This window comes from Eptatretus burgeri, chromosome 6 (assembly GCF_056783735.1).
Source record: "Eptatretus burgeri isolate ZD-2024b chromosome 6, Ebu_testis_v1, whole genome shotgun sequence".
Lineage (NCBI taxonomy): Eukaryota > Metazoa > Chordata > Myxini > Myxiniformes > Myxinidae > Eptatretus > Eptatretus burgeri.
Genome location: NC_140966.1, coordinates 97,976,543 through 98,001,366, shown reverse-complemented (window position 1 = coordinate 98,001,366; position 24,824 = coordinate 97,976,543). Strand labels below are relative to the sequence as shown.

At 42.2% G+C, this 24,824-nt stretch overlaps 1 protein-coding gene across 1 annotated transcript in view; it reads right to left on the bottom strand.

Annotated features, from left to right (window-relative positions):
- EIF3D (eukaryotic translation initiation factor 3 subunit D) overlaps positions 1–24,824 on the bottom strand; it is a 73,869-nt gene that overhangs the window by 27,820 nt on the left and 21,225 nt on the right. Inside the window, exons 2-5 of the mRNA XM_085886390.1 lie at positions 16,307–16,352; positions 15,979–16,115; positions 15,102–15,187; positions 419–488 (exon numbers count right to left, since the gene is read on the bottom strand). Coding sequence (XP_085742516.1) covers positions 419–488; positions 15,102–15,187; positions 15,979–16,115; positions 16,307–16,352 — 339 coding nt within the window. The remainder of the gene's footprint in view (positions 1–418; positions 489–15,101; positions 15,188–15,978; positions 16,116–16,306; positions 16,353–24,824) is intronic.

Sequence of the window (24,824 nt, the reverse complement as noted above, 5' to 3'; positions counted from 1 at the left end):
CACAATTTAACACAGGTGGAGGACAATTAACTTGGTGTGTGATTTTGAAGGCGATTGGTTACACCTGAGCCAATTTACAATTGATAATATAAGGGGGGTGGACACTGATCCAACCAAGATATTCAAGTTTTGTATTTTTCATTAATTTTCTGAAATTTGTAGAATTTGTTTTACACTTGGAAGTTGTGGGTTACAATGTGTAAATGAAGGTGGAAAAAAAAGTCTGATTTAATGTAAATTCCAGTCTATAAGGCAACAAAAGGTGAAAATTTCAAAAGGGGGATCTCGACTTTCAAGAGGCACTGCACGTATTTGCTTAAAAAAGGACATTTGCACAAACAAAAACCGAATTGAAAATAAGTGGTACATGTAAACAGTATGAATCAGCAAAACAACACCAAAAAGGGAAAATGTTCACCTGTCCCCTCTGGTCCCACCGTGGCCGCCCACCAAACTGTTTCTGCATCTTCTGCATTCTCTGCCGGTCCCTAGAAAAACATGTTATTCGTTCCTTGGATTAGATTTTATTCCATCATCCTTGAGAGCATTTGCAATTTGTGTCAACTGTGGAGAAGTTGAAAGAAACAAACAGTCTCTTGAGTAATGTGCCAAAAATTGTACAGTGTAATCAATACCGCCTCACATCGTGGAAATGAGTATTTTACAATTTTTTTCTTTCTTGGGATTTATATTTTTTAACAGCATTTCTTAAGCTTCCGGCTTGCTTCCGCTCACGTGCTTTGCCAATGATTCGAGCTCTGCCGAGTGACTGCGACTCAAGAAGATCATTCCATCTGACTTCAGCTCCTTGGCGTACTTGATTATTACAAGCCTGAGTACCTGCAGATGTCATGGTACATGCTTGGGAACCTCATTTGGGAGCGATACGTTGCAACAAGCAACAAGGAACTTACCCGAACAAGGCAGCTTCACTTACCAACATAATAATATTTTAGCTGGTTACGGCTTAGCTTTGTCTTCACGCCACAACTGTGAATGTCAAGCAACGATACCGGTGGGTCTTCTCTGAGCTGCCGCGACAGTCGGAGCCGGCCAACACGGAGATGCATCAGGGGACGCCTGCTCCACGTGCTCACCGAGCTGGTCGCCGAAGGTGTCAGCTGGGACCGTGTGATTGCCTAACTCGTGTTCGCCGCTGCATCGAGCGCCGAGAATGCCGCACCTGGTCTCCTCGCTTCATGTATATCAAACATGAACACGCTCGCTTTGTGAAGGCCACACCTCAGCAGGTGAATTCACTCGCTTCATGTGCAATGTGCATTGGAGAACGAAATTTTTTGGTTTTGATTTCCTTTTTTCCCCCCACCATCCACATTTTGACTGTGGGTCATCTTATAACGTAACCAAGGAAGCTGCTTGAACTTTCTTTCCTAAGCAAGACTGTGGGTTCTGAAAGGCAAGCTGCAAGCCGGGAAAGCTCATCCCCGATATCGGGTGCTTTTTAGCTGCATTTGTTCGTGTGTTTTGTCTCATCTCATCACCAAGTTGTATGTTTTTTTGTTTTATTAATTAATTAATTTCATTTATTCTTCACAAAAACAAAATGTCATAATTTAAGTAAGTTTAAATTGTACAACAATGAGACTGGCATACTCAGCCAAAGAACTTTTTCACATTTGACTCCAGTTTGTTCAACAAACTAAATCCCGCGGTGACTCGAACGTATGGAAAAAGGTTGAACTCGCGATGGACATGTGCAGACAAAACACAAAGAGGATCTCAGGGTGATATTCATAAACATGGACAAAGACAAATCAACGTTCAGGATCAGCAACCGAAGAATAAATTCGCAACGCCATCGCCAACGGAGTAAGTTTTCGTTCAATACCTCCAACCTGATAAGAATATATTTGTCTACAATTTTAACTCCAAGGCAGGAGTCTAAGGACTACAATATTCCCAGGCTAATGTTGTGCAATCCTTGTTCATTATGAAATAAACTTGATCAATTTAGATCCATTTTAATCCAGGATCAAATAAATGTAGCAGCAGTGTCAGAATCATGGTTCGATCAAACCACTCCTGTGGAACATTATCAAGTTTCAGGATACACGCTATTCTCACGTCCCAGAAAGGACAGGCCTCGTGGAGGAGTTGCCCTCTATGCCCACGATAAACACCCTGCACAACAAGCGATGGTGATTGTCCCTGACAACCTAGAAATTGAATGGATGAAATCATCACGCCCAAAACGACTACCATGATCATTGTACCGGTTGTTCTGTGCGGCCGTTTATTTGCCTCAAGGGAATCAACATGCGGATCAACCAGTTGACCAGTTCCAGTCGACGATTGACCATATCACTACTGCAAACCCTGATGCTGGCTGGCATTGTTATTGCTGGAGACCTCTATCATCTTGACACGTGCCCGCTCACATCAGGTAATTTGGTCCAAGTTGTGAAGAAACCAACTCGCCAGGGTGCAGTGTTAGACATGGTCCTCACGAACCTGAAGTCATTCTCCAATGAACCCGAGATATACCCTACCAATTAGCAATAGTGATCATAACACTGTTATTCGGAAGCCGCGTTCTAAAACAGCCAAATCCAACAAAGTAATCAAACGACAAATAAGACCCATTGAGCACTCAACGCTCCGAGAATTTGGCCAATGTATGACTCGTCATGACTGGTCGGAGGTTAAGGAGAAACCTGAGGCCCAAACTAAATGTGATCCTTTCTATCATACAATGCATACAACTATTGACACTTCCTTCCCCACTAAACAAGTAAAGTTGCACAATGGTGATGAACCATGGATGACTACATTTATCAAAAGTCTCATAAAAAACCGTCAAAAGCTTTGCAGTCAGAGAAATGAGCAGTTGAAGAAAGTGAGGAATAGATTTTCGAAATTGATTGTGAAGGCCAAACAGCACTTCTGTCATGATGGAGTTCAAAATCTCAAATCTTCAAACCCGGCACAGTGGAACCGACAAATCCGGATCATGACTACCGGAGTCGGTTCCAGCCCGACTATTGAACCGTCATGTCAACTTAGACGAGAGGATGGCTGAGCAATAGCCAACTGCATCAATGACCAGTTTTGTGGAAATTCCGAAGGAAGTTCCTCCTTCAGATTGCTCAACACAACAGACATACTTACCAGCCCCACACCCACATCCAAAAACAAAGGAACATCAAGTCTACAAAGTCCTCCAGCACATCAAAGAGCTCAATGTGTTCGATACATGGGGACCTTTATCTGTACGTCTAACCCTCAGTGAAGGGGTACCACAGGGTACCAAATTAGGCCCCCTCTGTTTTCTGGCTCACATTAATGATGCAATGACTCAGCTCGATGGCTCTCATATCCTAGACTTCAAGTATGCAGACGACATGACACCGATTGAGAATTCAAGGGGCAGGCAACCGAACACGACAACAATGTGCTTTGAATGTTTTTACCCAATTGGAAATTAAAAATAACATGAAGTTGAATACTGATAAGTGTGCCCTTATGGAAGTTTGTTTCATGAAAGAACCTCCACCAAGGCCTCTATTTACTATCCAAACTACTCTACTGCAGAAGGTTGATCATGTGAAAATATTGAGTGTCAACATTTCATCTGCTTCGAAGTGGAACCTTCACATTCGCAATATTGTCACCAGGGCAAATGGAAAGTTGTTTATGTTGAAGATGCTCAGAAAGTTTAACTTAGACGTGGAAAATTTGCTTACCATTTATAAAGGCCATCGAAGATCACTTTTAGAGTTTGCTGTTCCAGTTTGGAATGCTGGCCTCACAATCCACCAAAGTAACGAAATGGAACAGGTTCAGAAAAGGGCTCTCCAAATAATTCGACGACAATCATACAGTGATTGTGGACCAGGCCCTTCAATCTTGTGATACTCCAACCTTGAAATTTGTCTGAGATTCGCACGCCAATTGGTAACATCTAACGAGTTTCGACATTGGCTTCCAGACCTCATGCAGGAGAACACACAATACTCTCAGAAATTCATCTCAACTTTCACAAATGACATGTGAAGCCCCAAAAGTATAAAAAACAGTGCCATTTCCCTTTTCTCAACGTTTGAACGTTTACGTTCAGTTGAATGAAACCATTTACCTGCCTATCTTACATGTGGGAAAGTGTAAAAGTCTGTATGCAATCCTTTTAGCATGGGAATCCACGTTGCGTCTACAGTACCTGGTCCCATCGACAGGCAGACAGCAACTGCGTCACTCTCTACTGATCTGGAATTGATCAGATACTGATCTGATAAATGGAACACGTCTTTCCATTCCAGAAATATCACACAGTCCGTCTCTGTCACTCCGGAAGGATCGTCAAACATACTCACCTGCTCCCAGAGTCAGCTGTTGAAAGAGGTTCACTCTCTTGAACTTTGAGGGCTCACTATCAGCCACAGCCTCTCTTGGGCTGACCGCATAGCAAAGCTGGCCTCTAAAGCCAGATTGGGAATCCTCGATCATTCCATGTCATTCCTTGAAAAATCAGAACGACTCGGTCCACAAGACATTTGTCTGCAGCTCAATGGATTAATATGCTCAACCCTATGGGCTGGGGCATACACGTCACGTCTAAATCCGTCTCCTGGATTCAATGGAGGCCTGTTGCTCTCACATCACAACAGATCAGTGTAGTCTGTTTTATAATACCTCTCCTCTGGTCTCCATCTGCTCACTCATCCCTCAAACCCTCCCCAATTCTCAGGTAACCTACTCCTGGTTCAACTCCCAAAAATCTAGGCTTTCAACATATTCACTTTTCTGTCCCTCTTTTCTCAACAAGAGTGAGGCTCATGGAAGGGTAAACTTAAATTGACAGCGTGGCAACAATTGGGAACAACCAGCAAGAGGATAACGGACAGGAAAGACGAGATGAGGTAGAGGAAAAAAAAAACAACAACAAACAAGCAAACAAAGTGTAAGGGTTGGGTTAGTAAAGGTTCATGGGGGTAATAAGGATCATCGTTCAAGATGGGAGATGACACACTTTCTCTTTTCTTGCTTTCTGGAGAAAGGAAATTTGCCCTCTTCTCTCCAGGTCTTCAGTTATCAAGTTATCGAGTTCCATCAAGTCGTTGCCAACTTCTGGTGACATTCACAATCGCATTGCTCCAAACATCCCGAGCCTGCACTACCTCCTGAAGCTCTCATAGACGCAGCTTGGTAGCAGAGTTTACCCTGTCCATCCAGCACAGACTTCTGCCTCTTCCTCTTCTTCCCTCAACCTCACCCAGCTTGGTTTACTTCTCCAGATTTTCATTCTCTGCACCCATGATGTGTCCAAAATATGATGGTTTCTATTTTAGCATCAGCACTTCGAATGAACATAGTGGTCCAATTTCTTCAAGCACCGATTGGTTTGTTCTTCTTGCATTGCAAGGAATTTTGAACACGAGTCTCCAAAAACCACGTTTCAAAACTGTCAATCTTCTTCACTTTTCACTGTGCATGCGACACATATCCGTACCTTGCAACGGTAAATGGAGCATTCACCCACCTCTACTTGGTTTGTGTCGTCACATCTTTGTCTTTCCAGATGTTTATCAATCCTGACATTGCTGTTCTCCCCAATGTCAACTGTCTTAATTTATCCTCCACTCACTTCAATCTTAGAACCCAGGAAGATGAAACTTTCCTTTATTGCCACATGATAGTCTCCCAATCCTAACAGATCGATCTTCTCAGTTGGTAAGATTTTACTATTTTTTTAGGTTTAAATAAAGACCAGCTCTTTCACTTTCCGCATCCATCCATCGGGACCATCCTCTGTACAGAGCGTTGGTGCTGCTGAAGCAGGCTCCTGGGCTATTGGGCACAATCCTGGATGGGTCGACTGTCTGCAGCAGTTTTGTCAAGTCCTCTTTACTTTCTACCAACAGAGTGGTAGCATAAGATTCAAAAGCTCATCGTAAGACTTTCAGTTCCGGTGACCTCAGCCACGAGATTTCCTTGCGGGTTTGATCCATTCACGTCATAACGGCCAGTCTTCAAAAGCACCACTATTTTATGAAATTCCCCATTCTTAATCACAATATTTTCAACCCACATTAACCCAACCTAACTAGACCCTTATATTGGCAGATTACCACATTTCCTCTGCCTTTCTCCTTTTTTCGTTGCAACGAACAGCGGCCACACAGCTACACTGTCACAGTGTTGCCTTTTTAACTCGTCACGTCACTCTTTTATAGGAACCCCGATTTTGTGTACCCACAAAAAACACTTTTTGGGATAATGTTTTTCTTCTTCAAAATGTCATTTGACAACTCACTTCTGGGTCATTCCGTGTCAAATCAGCGAAAAAAAAATGAAATTCTGCGGTGACCCCCTCAAATTTTCCTGAAAAAATTCTCAAAGCCACCTTAACATAGATGAGGAAGGCTTGCCAAGTTATAGCTCAAAATTCCAAGTAGTGTCCGAGACCCTTGGGGTGTTTCAATTCTGGCAGTCACGAGTTGCAGATTTGTATCTGAAACATTTTTGGAGGGCTCTAAATTCCAGAGTTTTACAAACGGAGTTCTGAACATTCACACAAATGGTGTCTATAATTGTGAGGCTTTCAGAATCTGACATAAAAAAATGTTCTACTTAAAATACTTTTTAAGATAAGTACTCTCAAAAGTAGTGATTTGTAACATGCAGTCAAAAAAAATTGAGTTTTCAAATTGCTGCCAACAGTCAGTTTATTAATCATGAAGAATTTTGTTGCCTGATTTACATAAGAGTGACTGGAGCATTTACACAAGAAAACTGAAACCTTTGGAGCAAAATCTTGGGTGCGAATGGTGTCTGAACTTTGCTCCAGATTCAACGACACTGAAATTTACCCCAGTTTTACCCCAAGTGTTCACCATGTTGACAGTTGCACAGCTCTTTTAAATTTTTGTCACTTAAAGATACATACATAGGCAAACTGTGGTAGAAAATTCAAGAGTTGTTCTCAATCACTTCTATTTTTAAACGATTTTTATAAAAGCCCACTATTTAAAAAAAAACATGTTCGATGAAAGATGGAGAATAAAAGCAAAGGTGTGCTTTTGAAGTGGAAGCCATGTCAAGAATTCCGAAGCTGACACCACAATGAGCATGTTGTCATGTTTCATTGTCAGAATAACTTTGTGGTTAATTTACTTTGGCTCAAAAATGTATTTTTCCAATTAAAAATGAGATGCTAACACATATCTCAATCATGAAAAAAGGCACAATGTACAATGGTTTATTTTGTATGACATAAAAGTCATAAATATTAAACAATATCTAAAAAAGTGACATATACTTTATTTTCATATGGAAAGTGACATTGGAATAAGTGCATATGCTATTACCAAGGCCTAAGTTACATTTGGCTCGGCGGCCGTAGGGTCTACAAAATCGACGGCCACTAGCAATTATATGGTGGCCCCAGGATTTCCATGGTCACACAACGTAGCAGTCACATACGTTTTTATTTTTTGGGGAGCCGCACGGGGTATTGAGAAATTGTGGAGACCGAAAAGGTGGGGTGCCGTACGGTCTTTGATTTGATGTCGCACGGTGAGTTTAGGGCGTCCATAGAATTATCAAGGCAGACGCAAGGTCGCCTCAAGGTGCAGACAAGGCGACCGCAGGGGGGGCCCTATGGCGAACATGCGGCCAGACGGACGGTAACGAGTGGGTATTTTTTCCCAGTTATTTTTCATATGTATGTCATATCTCATTTCTGTCATATAGATTGTGGCACCGTTAATTAAAAAAATGAGACGCACAAACTTACAAACACACCAAGAACATGCGACCCGGAAACGATAAAAATGTTAGCGGACAAAAAAAATAACGGGCGTTATCGGACTTAAAAAAAACAAATTAAAAAAAATAGAGTTATCGGAAGTCAACTGATCCGATAACGATAAATGGAAGTTAACTTCCGATAAAAAAGTAAACTTCGATACTTATCTGTTATCGGATTATCGCTTTTGTGCCCAACACTGGTGGCAAACACCTATACTCCGATCTCTAGCGGAAGCGGCACGGTAGACGCAAGGTCGACGAAGACTGCCACTGAGGCCATACGTAGGACGCACGGCGGGCGCAAAGGAACCGTGCGTCGACCCTGCGTTGCCCGCAGGTAGTCACACAGACCGCAAGGCCACCGTACGGCGACCGTGGAAATAGTGCGGCCGCCGTAATTTTTGGGGGGTTGGCAAAATTCATTTTTCATTGATGAGAGCCTATGGCAACCGCACGAATAACGCAAGCCCTCCGTACGCCCTATGTACGGTTGACGTGGAACACATCTACGTCACGGCTACGGCCAACGAAGAAATGAAAAAAGTTATAACTCTGCGCTACAATTCCACGGCGACCCCTGCGGCCTGTAAAAGATAGCCATACGGCATAGGGCCACCCTGAGGCCACCTCAGAAACTCTGCGGCCACCGCATGTTTCTGTCAATTCAGGGGGGGGGTACGGCCGCCGTATCCTAGCCGCAGAGAAAATGTGACTTCGGCCTTACATGCATCACATTTGTAGAAGATTAAACATGTACCTTTATCGTCTTTAACAGGGTGAAATCATTTACTTCACAATGGTACTTTTAAGCATTATTTTGAGAATTAAATTGTAGTACTTACTGTCCAACTTCTTCTTGTGTACTTTCAATGGATCACAACGATACTTTTGCAGCCGCACATAGCTAGAAATGTAGAGTTTCTCATGATGATAGCAAATATTATCATCTTCATTTGTAAAGTTTTTTTTTTTTCCACACCTCCACTCTAACAGCTTCTTGTCATTTTCTGACAGATTATTTAGTCTAATATATCCAGTTTTTCTACAGTGAGTTAATCGGTGACAATGATCAGAATTTAAAGCAGCCCCAACACTACAAGGCACCAGTGCTTCTGCGGACATGGTGCTTGTGCTGACTACACACACGAAAGATATGTCAAGTTGGCATAATGACAAAGCTCTGACTTAAGCTCAATATACATGTGGCACAGGTTCAATGGAGTGGTTAATCCTCACTCGAACCAGGTTTCTAAATTCAGCTCTGAAATAAACAGGAGCTACCCAGGGGGTGGATTCTGATCATTCACACCTGTGAACCAAACTCTGCTTGGTCAAATTGGTCTCCAGTCTTAAATCTGTGTTTCTTTTATAACATTATTAATCTCATATCATAGAATTAAATTTGCACATAAACATCAAATTTCTACCAAGTCAATACTTGTGTAAACCTTTATATTCCTTGCAAAATATCATAACTGTGGGGTTTGAAGTTTTGAAGTAATTTACCATCATTTCTAATGATTCTGCAGTCCCAAAAGCTACTTTTTATCAAAAATTTTTTTTACTAACAAACATATAGAAAAAAATAAAGATATTGTGAGGAAGTATGACTTAGTGGAATCTAACAATATATAAATCAGTTTCGTAAAACTTAAAGAAGTGTACCAAAATCATTTCCAAAAATAGGCATGAAGCACAACTCTATCTTATTTAGGCTTCAACCAAATACACAGCCCTGTCCTAACTGCCAATGCTCATTGTTACATTTTATTATATCCTGGCAATTATAAAACAAATCACTGTTCACTTTGCACAATGGATCCAAGTACATTTGTCCAAACAATTTGATATGAAATTATGAAAAAAAAGTTGAATCAGATATTGTACCTACATTTACAAATGGACGTAGACTTTCGTACAATGTAAACTAAGTATATAAACAATTAGATATGCAAATGAATATTTATAATGGTGATTATTATGATCACATTATGTGTCTTAATTTGTAGTTGAGATTGGCGGCGGCCTTAAACTAAAATATCCTTAAAAAAAAAATGTGAGCCAAATTAAAGTAACCACATACTTGTTCTGCCCAAAAAAACACAACAATTTGATCATTGTGGTGCCAACTTATGAATGTTTGGTATGGCTTCCACTTCAAAAGCACACCTATTGCTTTTATTCTACATCTTTCATCGAACATGTCTTTTTTTAAATCGTGGGCCTTTTTAAAAATCGTTTAGAATTAGAAGGGATTGAGAACAACTCTTGAATTTTCTACCACAGTTTGCCTATGTATGCGTCTTTCGTTTAAGTGACAAAAATTTAAAAGAGCTGTGCAACTGTCAACATGGTGAACACGGGGTAAAACCAGGGTGAATTTCAGTGTCGTTGAGTCTGGAGCAAAGTTCAGACACCATTCGCACCCAAGATTTTGCTCCAAAGGTTTCAGTTTTCTTGTGTAAATGCTCCAGTCACTCTTATGTAAATCAGGCAACAAAATTCTTCATGATTAATAAACTGACTGTTGGCAGCAATTTGAAAACTCAATTTTTTTTGACTGCATGTTACAAATCACTACTTTTGAGAGTACTTATCTTAAAAAGTATTTTAAGTAGAACATTTTTTTATGTCAGATTCTGAAAGCCTCACAAATATAGACACCATTTGTGTGAATGTTCAGAACTCCGTTTGTAAAACTCTGGAATTTAGAGCCCTCCAAAAATGTTTCAGATACAAATCTGCAACTCGTGACTGCCAGAATTGAAACACCCCAAGGGTCTCGGACACTACTTGGAATTTTGAGCTATAAATTGGCAAGCCTTCCTCATCTATGTTAAGGTGGCTTTGAGAATTTTTTCAGGAAAATTTGAGGGGGTCACCGCAGAATTTCATTTTTTTTTCGCTGATTTGACACGGAATGACCCAGAAGTGAGTTGTCAAATGACATTTTGAAGAAGAAAAACATTATCCCAAAAAGTGTTTTTTGTGGGTACACAAAATCGGGGTTCCTATAAAAGAGTGACGTGACGAGTTAAAAAGGCAACACTGTGACAGTGTAGCTGTGTGGCCGCTGTTCGTTGCAACGAAAAAAGGAGAAAGGCAGAGGAAATGTGGTAATCTGCCAATATAAGGGTCTAGTTAGGTTGGGTTAATGTGGGTTGAAAATATTGTGATTAAGAATGGGGAATTTCATAAAATAGTGGTGCTTTTGAAGACTGGCCGTTATGACGTGAATGGATCAAACCCGCAAGGAAATCTCGTGGCTGAGGTCACCGGAACTGAAAGTCTTACGATGAGCTTTTGAATCTTATGCTACCACTCTGTTGGTAGAAAGTAAAGAGGACTTGACAAAACTGCTGCAGACAGTCGACCCATCCAGGATTGTGCCCAATAGCCCAGGAGCCTGCTTCAGCAGCATCAACGCTCTGTACAGAGGATGGTCCCGATGGATGGATGCGGAAAGTGAAAGAGCTGGTCTTTATTTAAACCTAAAAAAATAGTAAAATCTTACCAACTGAGAAGATCGATCTGTTAGGATTGGGAGACTATCATGTGGCAATAAAGGAAAGTTTCATCTTCCTGGGTTCTAAGATTGAAGTGAGTGGAGGATAAATTAAGACAGTTGACATTGGGGAGAACAGCAATGTCAGGATTGATAAACATCTGGAAAGACAAAGATGTGACGACACAAACCAAGTAGAGGTGGGTGAATGCTCCATTTACCGTTGCAAGGTACGGATATGTGTCGCATGCACAGTGAAAAGTGAAGAAGATTGACAGTTTTGAAACGTGGTTTTTGGAGACTCGTGTTCAAAATTCCTTGCAATGCAAGAAGAACAAACCAATCGGTGCTTGAAGAAATTGGACCACTATGTTCATTCGAAGTGCTGATGCTAAAATAGAAACCATCATATTTTGGACACATCATGGGTGCAGAGAATGAAAATCTGGAGAAGTAAACCAAGCTGGGTGAGGTTGAGGGAAGAAGAGGAAGAGGCAGAAGTCTGTGCTGGATGGACAGGGTAAACTCTGCTACCAAGCTGCGTCTATGAGAGCTTCAGGAGGTAGTGCAGGCTCGGGATGTTTGGAGCAATGCGATTGTGAATGTCACCAGAAGTTGGCAACGACTTGATGGAACTCGATAACTTGATAACTGAAGACCTGGAGAGAAGAGGGCAAATTTCCTTTCTCCAGAAAGCAAGAAAAGAGAAAGTGTGTCATCTCCCATCTTGAACGATGATCCTTATTACCCCCATGAACCTTTACTAACCCAACCCTTACACTTTGTTTGCTTGTTTGTTGTTGTTTTTTTTTCCTCTACCTCATCTCGTCTTTCCTGTCCGTTATCCTCTTGCTGGTTGTTCCCAATTGTTGCCACGCTGTCAATTTAAGTTTACCCTTCCATGAGCCTCACTCTTGTTGAGAAAAGAGGGACAGAAAAGTGAATATGTTGAAAGCCTAGATTTTTGGGAGTTGAACCAGGAGTAGGTTACCTGAGAATTGGGGAGGGTTTGAGGGATGAGTGAGCAGATGGAGACCAGAGGAGAGGTATTATAAAACAGACTACACTGATCTGTTGTGATGTGAGAGCAACAGGCCTCCATTGAATCCAGGAGACGGATTTAGACGTGACGTGGATGCCCCAGCCCATAGGGTTGAGCATATTAATCCATTGAGCTGCAGACAAATGTCTTGTGGACCGAGTCGTTCTGATTTTTCAAGGAATGACATGGAATGATCGAGGATTCCCAATCTGGCTTTAGAGGCCAGCTTTGCTATGCGGTCAGCCCAAGAGAGGCTGTGGCTGATAGTGAGCCCTCAAAGTTCAAGAGAGTGAACCTCTTTCAACAGCTGACTCTGGGAGCAGGTGAGTATGTTTGACGATCCTTCCGGAGTGACAGAGACAGACTGTATGATATTTCTGGGATGGAAAGACGTGTTCCATTTATCAGATCAGTATCTGATCAATTCCAGATCAGTAGAGAGTGACGCAGTTGCTGTCTGCCTGTCGATGGGACCAGGTACTGTAGACGCAACTTGGATTCCCATGCTAAAAGAATTGCATACAGACTTTTACACTTTCCCACATGTAAGATAGGCAGGTAAATGGTTTCATTCAACTGAACATAAACATTCAAACGTTGAGAAAAGGGAAATGGCACTGTTTTTTTATACCTTTGGGGCTTCACATGTCATTTGTGAAAGTTGAGATGAATTTCTGAGAGTATTGTGTGTTCTCCTGCATGAGGTCTGGAAGCCAATGTCGAAACTCGTTAGATGTTACCAATTGGCGTGCGAATCTCAGACAAATTTCAAGGTTGGAGTATCACAAGATTGAAGGGCCTGGTCCACAATCACTGTACGATTGTCGTCGAATTATTTGGAGAGCCCTTTTCTGAACCTGTTCCATTTCGTTACTTTGGTGGATTGTGAGGCCAGCATTCCAAACTGGAACAGCAAACTCTAAAAGTGATCTTCGATGGCCTTTATAAATGGTAAGCAAATTTTCCACGTCTAAGTTAAACTTTCTGAGCATCTTCAACATAAACAACTTTCCATTTGCCCTGGTGACAATATTGCGAATGTGAAGGTTCCACTTCGAAGCAGATGAAATGTTGACACTCAATATTTTCACATGATCAACCTTCTGCAGTAGAGTAGTTTGGATAGTAAATAGAGGCCTTGGTGGAGGTTCTTTCATGAAACAAACTTCCATAAGGGCACACTTATCAGTATTCAACTTCATGTTATTTTTAATTTCCAATTGGGTAAAAACATTCAAAGCAGATTGTTGTCGTGTTCGGTTGCCTTCCCCTTGAATTCTCAATCGGTGTCATGTCGTTTGCATACTTGAAGTCTAGGATATGAGAGCCATCGAGCTGAGTCATTGCATCATTAATGTGAGCCAGAAAACAGAGGGGGCCTAATTTGGTACCCTGTGGTACCCCTCCACTGAGGGTTAGACGTACAGATAAAGGTCCCCATGTATCGAACACATTGAGCTCTTTGATGTGCTGGAGGACTTTGTAGACTTGATGTTCCTTTGTTTTTGGATGTGGGTGTGGGGCTGGTAAGTATGTCTGTTGTGTTGAGCAATCTGAAGGAGGAACTTCCTTCGGAATTTCCACAAAACTGGTCATTGATGCAGTTGGCTATTGCTCAGCCATCCTCTCGTCTAAGTTGACATGACGGTTCAATAGTCGGGCTGGAACCGACTCCGGTAGTCATGATCCGGATTTGTCGGTTCCACTGTGCCGGGTTTGAAGATTTGAGATTTTGAACTCCATCATGACAGAAGTGCTGTTTGGCCTTCACAATAAATTTCGAAAATCTATTCCTCACTTTCTTCAACTGCTCATTTCTCTGACTGCAAAGCTTTTGACGGTTTTTTATGAGACTTTTGATAAATGTAGTCATCCATGGTTCATCACCATTGTGCAACTTTACTTGTTTAGTGGGGAAGGAAGTGTCAATAGTTGTATGCATTGTATGATAGAAAGGATCACATTTAGTTTGGGCCTCAGGTTTCTCCTTAACCTCCGACCAGTCATGACGAGTCATACATTGGCCAAATTAGAATTAGAATTAGAAGGGATTGAGAACAACTCTTGAATTTTCTACCACAGTTTGCCTATGTATGCGTCTTTCGTTTAAGTGACAAAAATTTAAAAGAGCTGTGCAACTGTCAACATGGTGAACACGGGGTAAAACCAGGGTGAATTTCAGTGTCGTTGAGTCTGGAGCAAAGTTCAGACACCTATAGCACCCAAGATTTTGCTCTAAAAGGTTTCAGTTTTCTTGTGCAAATGATCCAATCACTAAATTATGTAAATCAGGCAACAAAATTCTTCATGATGAATAAACTGACTGTTGGCAGCAATTTGAAAACTCAAATTTTTTTGACTGCATGTTACAAATCACTACTTTTGAGAGTACTTATCTTAAAAAGTATTTTAAGGAGAACATTTTTTATGTCAGATTCTGAAAGCCTCACTAATAGGCACCATTTGTGTGAATTTTTAGAACTCTGTTTGTAAAACTCTGGAATTTAGAGCCCTCCAAAAATGCTTCAGATACAAATCTGCAACTCACGACTGCCAGAATTGAAACACCCCTTGGGTGTTTGTAGGGCCATATCTCGGACACTACTTGGAATTTTAAGCTAAAACTTGGCAAACCTTCCTCATATATGTTGAGGTAGCTTTGAGAATTTTTTCAGAAAAATCTGAGGGGGTCACCGCAACCCCTGGCTGAAATGACACGGAATGACCCTTCTGTGTTTCCAGCACTCTAACCGTTGATCATGTTCAGCGGTTCGACTGTCAACATACTTTTGTTTGGCGCCCTTGGACAACGTCTGCATATTCAACATCTGCATCATCTGCCGGCGCTCCTTCTCTCGCCTCATGTTCCTTTGCTGTAAGCATCATGGAAACAAATAGCAGTCACAAAGAAATCTTGAGAATCGTTTGTCAAATTGATCAAAAAAATTAATTAAAAAATAAAATACGAGTCTTGTATACGATTCCTGCAGCATGGCATTTATATTGTTCCTCAAAGTGATGCCCGTGCATGAAACAAAATGGTGCCGCGGCGCAACACAAATCAAACAACTACAATGTGCACAAATATGAGCTGCCATCACATGTTCCCCATAAGTCAGAGGCTGCATGGAAAACAATATAAAGGGCCATCTATTTATTAAGTATGCATTTAGGGAAAGAGGATGGGGTTCAGGCAAATGAGTACAACAGAAGTAGAAGGAACAAGAGGAGGGAGAGGTAAGAGGTCAAACCTTCAGCGATATTTGCATGCAAAATAAATTAATGGTCCCTCTCGATATTGAGAAATTCAACAATTAATAGCACGTGATTATCTTTGCACAGAGGAAAACATTTATAATCAGTTAAGAAAATTAGGAAACACGAACTTTTTTAACTGCCCAAAAGGAAACGCTCAAGGCCGACGTTTCGACCAGAGTTTTGTTCTGGTCTCTCCAAATAGAACCAATCTCCACTATCAGGTGTATTACGAAAAAATAAACAAATTCATAATGTTTACTTTATAAACTATGTGTCAGAAAGATGCCATATGTACAAAAACTGCATTCGTTATGGATTTGCCAACAAACAGAAACATGTGGCAACGCACACAATCGTACACACGAAAAGGGTGAGATGCATTCAGTGCAACGCATTCTTGCCGTACCTGTGTGAACTTCATGCGGTTCTTTTGGAAAATCGATTTCTGTACACGAGTGGTGTCCACCAGCTGAAAACTGCCCTCGTCCTCCTCATGGAAATACGCATACTGGTTGCCTCCACCAAACTGAGATGAATACTTGTCTGTCGGGAGAGTTGGACGATCGCTTACTCAATGGCATTATGCACAAGTCAAGCAGCTCAGCAATTATTTTTAAAATGACGAGTTAACCAAGCATCGAAAACGTGGGTTTATCATTTCACGCTTGGCGAGTCGTAAAGCACCTGCAGCAAGAAAAACAGCAAAAGCATGATCGTTTAAGGTGACCACTTACTGGTGTATCGTTTGTCCTGATACGTCGTGCCTGTCCAGTCAGCCACCTGCAGGCTCAAACAAAGAAGGAACTGAGAGTTAAAAGAACACGTCCGAAGCACAACGCTTTTATTGAAGGGATGGGTAATCGTTCAAGTTTGTTCGCTTACCATCGCTTAACAGATTCAAACACACTCACACACACATATATACATATTACGTCCGAGCACCGGTGGATCCGCTGTCCACAAAAAAAAAAAGCATTGGATTTCACCTGTTGAAAGACAAGGAATGCTTCAGGTGACATTGTGAATCATGTAATCGGAGAGAATACAGTACATAGATAGGGAGACAGATAGATAGAGAGAGAGAGAGGGAGGGAGACAGATAGATAGATAGAGAGAGAGGGAGGGAGACAGATAGATAGATAGAGAGAGAGGGAGGGAGACAGATAGATAGATAGAGAGAGAGAGGGAGGGAGACAGATAGATAGATAGATAGATAGATAGATAGAGAGAGAGGGAGGGAGGGAGACAGATAGATAGATAGATAGATAGATAGAGAGAGAGGGAGGGAGGGAGACAGATAGATAGATAGATAGATAGATAGAGAGAGAGGGAGGGAGGGAGACAGATAGATAGATAGATAGATAGATAGATAGAGAGAGAGAGAGAGAGAGAGAGAGAGGGAGGGAGGGAGACAGATAGATAGATAGATAGATAGAGAGAGAGAGAGAGAGAGAGGGAGGGAGGGAGACAGATAGATAGATAGAGAGAGAGAGAGAGAGAGAGAGAGAGAGAGAGGGAGGGAGGGAGACAGATAGATAGATAGAGAGAGAGAGGGAGGGAGGGAGACAGATAGATAGATAGATAGATAGATAGATAGAGAGAGAGAGAGGGAGGGAGGGAGGGAGACAGATAGAGAGAGAGAGAGAGAGAGGGAGGGAGGGAGGGAGGGAGGGAGGGAGACAGATAGATAGATAGAGAGAGGGAGGGAGGGAGACAGATAGATAGATAGATAGATAGAGAGAGAGAGGGGGAGGGAGGGAGACAGATAGATAGAGAGAGGGAGGGAGGGAGACAGAAAGATAGATAGATAGAGAGAGGGAGGGAGGGAGACAGATAGATAGATAGATAGAGAGAGAGAGAGAGGGAGGGAGGGAGACAGATAGATAGATAGAGAGAGAGAGGGAGGGAGACAGATAGATAGATAGAGAGAGAGAGGGAGGGAGACAGATATATAGATAGATATATAGATAGAGAGAGGGAGGGAGGGAGACAGATAGATAGATAGATATATAGATAGATAGATAGAGAGAGAGAGAGAGGGAGGGAGGGAGACAGATAGAGAGAGAGAGAGAGAGAGAGAGGGAGGGAGACAGATAGATAGAGAGAGAGAGAGAGAGGGAGGGAGACAGATAGATAGAGAGAGAGAGAGAGAGAGAGGGAGGGAGACAGATAGATAGAGAGAGAGAGAGAGAGAGAGAGAGGGAGGGAGACAGATAGATAGAGAGAGAGAGAGAGAGAGAGAGAGAGAGAGAGAGGGAGGGAGACAGATAGATAGAGAGAGAGAGAGAGAGGGAGGGAGGGAGACAGATAGATAGATAGAGAGAGAGAGAGAGGGAGACAGATAGATAGATAGATATATAGATAGATAGATATATAGAGAGAGAGAGGGAGGGAGGGAGACAGATAGATAGATAGATAGATAGATAGATAGAGAGAGAGAGGGAGGGAGGGAGACAGATAGATAGATAGAGAGAGAGAGAGAGGGAGGGAGGGAGACAGATAGATAGATAGAGAGAGAGAGAGAGGGAGGGAGGGAGACAGATAGATAGATAGAGAGAGAGAGAGAGGGAGGGAGGGAGACAGATAGATAGATAGATAGAGAGAGAGAGAGAGAGAGGGAGGGAGGGAGACAGATAGATAGATATATAGATAGATAGATAGATAGAGAGAGAGAGAGAGAGAGAGAGAGAGAGAGAGAGAGAGAGAGAGAGAGAGGGAGGGAGGGAGACAGATAGATAGAGAGAGAGAGAGAGAGGGAGGGAGGGAGACAGATAGATAGAGAGAGAGAGAGGGAGGGAGGGAGACAGATAGATAGATAGATAGAGAGAGAGAGAGAGAGGGAGGGAGGGAGACAGATAGATAGAGAGAGAGAGAGAGAGAGAGGGAGGGAGGGAGACAGATAGATAGAGAGAGAGAGAGAGAGAGGGAGGGAGACAGATAGATAGATAGAGAGAGAGAGGGAGGGAGGGAGGCAGATAGATAGATAGATAGAGAGAGAGAGAGAGGGAGGGAGGGAGACAGATAGATAGATAGAGAGAGGGAGGGAGGGAGACAGATAGATAGATAGATAGAGAGAGAGAGAGAGGGAGGGAGACAGATAGATAGATAGATAGAGAGAGAGAGAGAGGGAGGGAGGGAGGCAGATAGATAGATAGAGAGAGAGAGAGAGGGAGGGAGGGAGACAGATAGATAGATAGATAGATAGATAGATAGAGAGAGAGAGAGAGGGAGGGAGGGAGACAGATAGATAGATAGAGAGAGAGAGAGAGGGAGGGAGGGAGACAGATAGATAGAGAGGGAGGGAGGGAGACAGATAGATAGATAGATAGAGAGAGAGAGAGAGGGAGGGAGGCAGATAGATAGATAGATAGATAGAGAGAGAGAGAGGGAGGGAGGGAGACAGATAGATAGATAGATAGAGAGAGGGAGGGAGGGAGACAGATAGATAGATAGAGAGAGGGAGGGAGGGAGACAGATAGATAGATAGATAGAGAGAGAGAGAGGGAGGGAGGGAGCCAGATAGATAGGTAGATAGATAGAGAGAGAGAGAGAGGGAGGGAGGGAGACAGATAGATAGATACATAGACAGATAGAGAGAGAGAGGGAGGGAGTAAGACAGATAGATAGATAGATAGAGAGAGAGAGGGAGGGAGGGAGGCAGATAGATAGATAGATAGAGAGAGAGAGAGGGAGGGAGGGAGACAGATAGATAGATAGATAGAGAGAGAGAGAGGGAGGGAGGGAGACAGATAGATAGAGAGAGAGAGAGAGAGGGAGGGAGGGAGACAGATAGATAGATAGATAGAGAGAGAGAGGGAGGGAGGGAGACAGATAGATAGATAGATAGAGAGAGAGAGGGAGGGAGGGAGACAGATAGATAGATAGAGAGAGAGAGGGAGGGAGGGAGACAGATAGATAGATAGATAGAGAGAGAGAGGGAGGGAGGGAGGGAGACAGATAGATAGATAGAGAGAGGGAGGGAGGGAGACAGATAGATAGAGAGAGAGAGAGGGAGGGAGACAGATAGATAGAGAGAGAGAGAGGGAGGGAGACAGATAGATAGAGAGAGAGAGAGAGGGAGGGAGACAGATAGATAGAGAGAGAGAGAGAGAGAGAGGGAGACAGATAGATAGAGAGAGAGAGAGAGAGAGGGAGACAGATAGATAGATAGAGAGAGAGAGAGGGAGACAGATAGATAGAGAGAGAGAGAGGGAGACAGATAGATAGAGAGAGAGAGAGGGAGACAGATAGATAGAGAGAGAGAGAGGGAGACAGATAGATAGATAGAGAGAGAGGGAGGGAGGGAGGGAGGGAGGGAGACAGATAGATAGATAGATAGATAGATAAATAGAGAGAGAGAGACAGATAGATAGATACATAGAGAGAGAGAGACAGATAGATAGATACAGAGAGGGAGGGAGGGAGATAGATAGATAGATAGAGAGAGAGGGAGACAGAGAGAGAGAGAGAGGGAGGGAGACAGATAGATAGAGAGAGGGAGGGAGACAGATAGAGAGAGAGAGGGAGACAGATAGAGAGAGAGAGGGAGGGAGACAGATAGAGAGAGAGAGGGAGGGAGACAGATAGAGAGAGAGAGAGGGAGGGAGACAGATAGAGAGAGAGAGAGGGAGGGAGACAGATAGAGAGAGAGAGAGAGAGAGAGAGAGAGAGAGAGAGAGAGAGAGAGAGAGAGAGGGAGACAGATAGATAGAGAGAGGGAGGGAGGCAGATAGATAGAGAGAAACAGATACAAACACATATATATATATATATATATATATATATATATATATATATATATATATATATATATATATATATATATATATATATATATATATATATATATATATATATATATATATATATATATATATATATATATATATATATATATATATATATATATATATATACATATATACATATTACGTCCGAGCACCGGTGGATCCGCTGTCCACAAAAAAAAAGCATTGGATTTCACCTGTTGAAAGACAAGGAATGCTTCAGGTGACATTGTGAATCATGTAATCGGAGAGAATACAGTACAAGTCACCATAAAGTACATGAAGGGGCAGGGTGGGGGTATTCGCAAGTTTCCCCGTGTCGGCTCCCACCCACCCACCGATGTGAGCAGATGTTTATACTGTACTTGCTTTGGCTGCGCAGTGTGGGCACACTTCATGAGGCACCCACCCTGCCCTTCCTTCTTGCAGCTGTTCCTGATCCACAAACCCCTCTCGATTCGCTATCGTGAACTTGCGCTGTTGTTTCGCTTAATTGCCCTTAATCATGGCCTTCAAGCACAAAACGAGTGGGGAAGGTGAGTCTGCTGGAAAGAAGCAGGATAAAGTGATGGGTTTGAGTGAAAAAGTGAAGGTGTTAGATCGGCCTTGGACGATCATCAGGAGGAATATCCTTCTGACTTCCCGTCCAGCATCAAAATTCACAAACGTAAACAAATAGATAAAAAAACTCCCACATCCTGTAATTACCTGCCACTGAAGGTGAGCAGGATATCAAAAAAAAGTTGTTTGTAGGACTTTAAAAGCCCCAATACCTTCAATTTCAGGCCCGCTTGATGCGTCTTATGATCCCACAAAACGAATTTACCATTCTGGCCACCGGATCCTTCCAAACGATCACGTACTGTTGGAATAATTTAAACACCGATTGGAGTCACAAGGCGCAGCAGAAAATCAAGGCCTCCATCAGGAAATGCTTTGTTTGCCATGACCAACCCGCATCGATTTATTGGCGACAAATAGTTCTGCAAGGTGGTTGGACTCAGAAGGGGAGGAGAGGACGGGAGGGTGGTGCATGGGGAGATTTTAGGGGGTAAAATAGATCAATAACTCCAGGGGGTTTAGGTTAAGGTATGAGGTATACGCGTGTCGTATCACGACACTCCACAAATTTATTGGAGTTCTCGGAGTCAGTTTCTGATTGGGTGGTTGAAGGAAGTGCAGTAGATGTAAGCACGTCTTGATTTTTCAGGAGGCACCACGTAAGAACACCGAGCTGGCAGGATGGCGTCGAGGTACGCACACTCGCCTCTGGGCGGTATAACCTCGGCTCGAATCTCGACCCAGCTACAAACCCTCATCCTGGTGTTTCATGAATGTATGTGACGTTGCCCAGCTTCAGCGGTCACAACTTTGGAGGCAGGTCACTTCACTCGAGTGCTCACAAAAACACCAAGGGAAAAAGCAAGGAATCTACATCTTCAGGTTGGTATCCTTCAAGCATAAACGATATCTGTCAGTTATGAATTGTTGTTGTTTAATGGTGTGAATAATCCTGACATTTTACTCCGAATTAAAAATATGCCGAAGACCACACGACCCGCAAGTTTCCGGTATTATTCATACTTCGACCTGACACGATGGTTTTGTGAACGTTCGCTGGAGTCGCAAGATGGCTGCCAGCTCGAATTGCTCCACCCACCTGGAACTTCGATGGGAATCTCTCATTAAATTTTTTTTTAATCCCTCTATAATTCCAGCTGTGTGTGTGTGTGTGTGTGTGTGTGTGTGTGTGTGTGTGTGTGTGTGTGTGTGTGTGTGTGTGTGTGACCGCTGTTTCTCGACAACCACTGGTCCGATCTAATTGAAACTTGCCAGGTATATTGCTGGGGACCTGAGTATGTGCCTTTTCAAGGTTTGATATTAATCGGACAAGTGGTTCCCAAGTTATGGCCATTTATTTACGAAACCAATGACAGGACACGTTGCTTGGCGTTTTGCACCCACAGTATCTATCTTCTATAATTCCAGCAATGTCTGTTTGTTTGCCTTTCAAAAGGTTTGAAATTCATTGGACAAGTGGTTCCCAAGTTATGGCCAAGTTAGAGCGCGTTCCCCATTACGGGTTACAACGTACGGACTTCCAGATAGTGATGACTTACTGTATTATAATAATTTCTCGATTTCTTATGCGCATTTATGGATAAACACAATGCCCCAATCCAGTCGTCGTTTACGAGAGCGAAGGAACGGTCTGTGTGTTTGTTTGAAAGTATTTTTTTTTAGATCCTCGTGGAGGATCTCTTAGTCTTACTCACGTTGTTGTTATTCATCTTCTTCTTGCGGACTTTTTTGTTTCACAGTCTACAGTTTTCATCGAAACTTCCTGAAACTTGGCATATACATGTATAAACACCCTGCGCAGACAGAAACCATCTCCGATTTTGGAAATTCTTCCGAGAAAAAAAAGTTGACGTCATAATATCGCCGCTAATGGAAATCGCCCATACCATTATCTCCGAAACTCGGCAAGCTCTTTGAATTCTGTTTGTGGGAATCAAGCTGGGCATTAGCACAGATAATTTATCGCAAACCTGATACATCACAATGACGTCATATTCGTTTTTATGACGTCATCATTAAGAGGACGAGGATCTTAGCTCATTCGAGCTTGTTTTTGTGTATCTATCTATAATTCCAGCAATCTCTGTCTGTGTGTGTCTGTCTGTCTGTTTGTCTATGTATGTCTGTATGCGACCGCCGTTTCGACAACCGCCGGTCCGATCTGATTGAAACTTGCCAGGAATGTTGCTGGGGACCTGCGGATGTGCCTTTTTGAGGTTTGATATTAATCGGACGAGCGGTTCCCAAGTTACGGCCATTTATCTGTCGACCAATGACAAGACACGGTGCTATGACATCACGAATGACGTCACAATTAATGTTTATTCATTTTTTTTGCACGATTGACATCACAATTCTTCTTCGTTTGGTATGACGTCACAATCGACGCTGGGGACCTGAGTATGTGCCTTTAAGGTTTGATATCAATCGGACAAGCGGTTCCCAAGTTATGGCCATTTATCTGTCAACCAATGACAAGATACGGTGCTATGACATCACGAATGACGTCATAATTAATGTTTATTGATTTATTTTTTGTTTTTTAAGGGGGGGCGAGAGAGGGGAGCGAGAGAGGGAGAGAGAGGAGCATCACAATTCAAGAGAGAGGGTGAGAGGAGGGGTGGGGTATGGCGAGAGGAGAGTGGGTGGAGAGGCGAGAGGGAGAGGTGGAGAGTGGGGTCGAGGAGAGGAGGGTGCATATGCGATACGAGGGAGAGAGGGGGACAGGGGGTAGCTAGAGAGAGAGAGAGAGAGGGGGCTAGGCAGAGAGAGAGAGAGGAGATGGGGGGCGATATAAAATAGACATATATGAATTGAGAATAGAGATATATATATTACAGAGGAGGAGCCATATATATATAGTATATTACATTTTGTACCAGAGAGAGAGAGAGAGACATATATAGATGGGGAAGACAAAATACATATTAATATATATATGCAAAATAGATATAGAGAGAGAGAGAGGAGATGGGGCGAGGAGAGAGAGAGAGAGAGTGGAGATGCAGGCGAGAGAGAGAGAGAGAGAGAGTGAGATGGGGGCGAGAGATGAGAGAGAGAGAGAAGATGGGGGCGAGAGAGAGAGAGAGAGAGACGATATGATAGGGGGTAGAGAGAGAGAGAGAGAGAGAGAGAGAGAGAGAGAGAGAGAGAGAGAGAGAGAGAGAGAGAGAGATAGGGAAGATAGGGGGGCCAGAGAGAGATGAGAGAGAGAGAGAGAGAGAGAGAGAGAGAGAGAGAGGGAGAGAGAGAGAGAGAGAGAGAGAGAGAGAAGATGGGGCGAGAGAGAGAGAGAGAGAGATGAGAGGAGAGGAGATATATGGGGCTGGTATATATATATACAGGAGAAGATGAAATACCATATATAAGATATATATATATAACATATATATATATATATATATTTAAAATATATATATATATATATATATATAACATAGTGTACTTGAGAGACATATATATATATATATGGGGGCCATACGTAAAATATATATATATATATAAAACATTTCTAAAGATATATATATATATATATATGCATATATTTAAAATATATATATATGGAGATATATATATACACAAATATATATGTATATATATATACATGACACGGCATTACATATATATGGTATATGACATGTACTACATATTATTATTATATATACATAATGTACCACACATATACATACATATATAATGCACTATATATTATATATATATACACATATATTATTATTATTATTATTATTATTATTCTGTACTACATACAGACATTATTATATATATTATTATCGTATTACACTTCAGCCACATATATTATATATTATTATTGATGACAGGTACTACATACATATATACATACATGACACGAAAATTTCACATA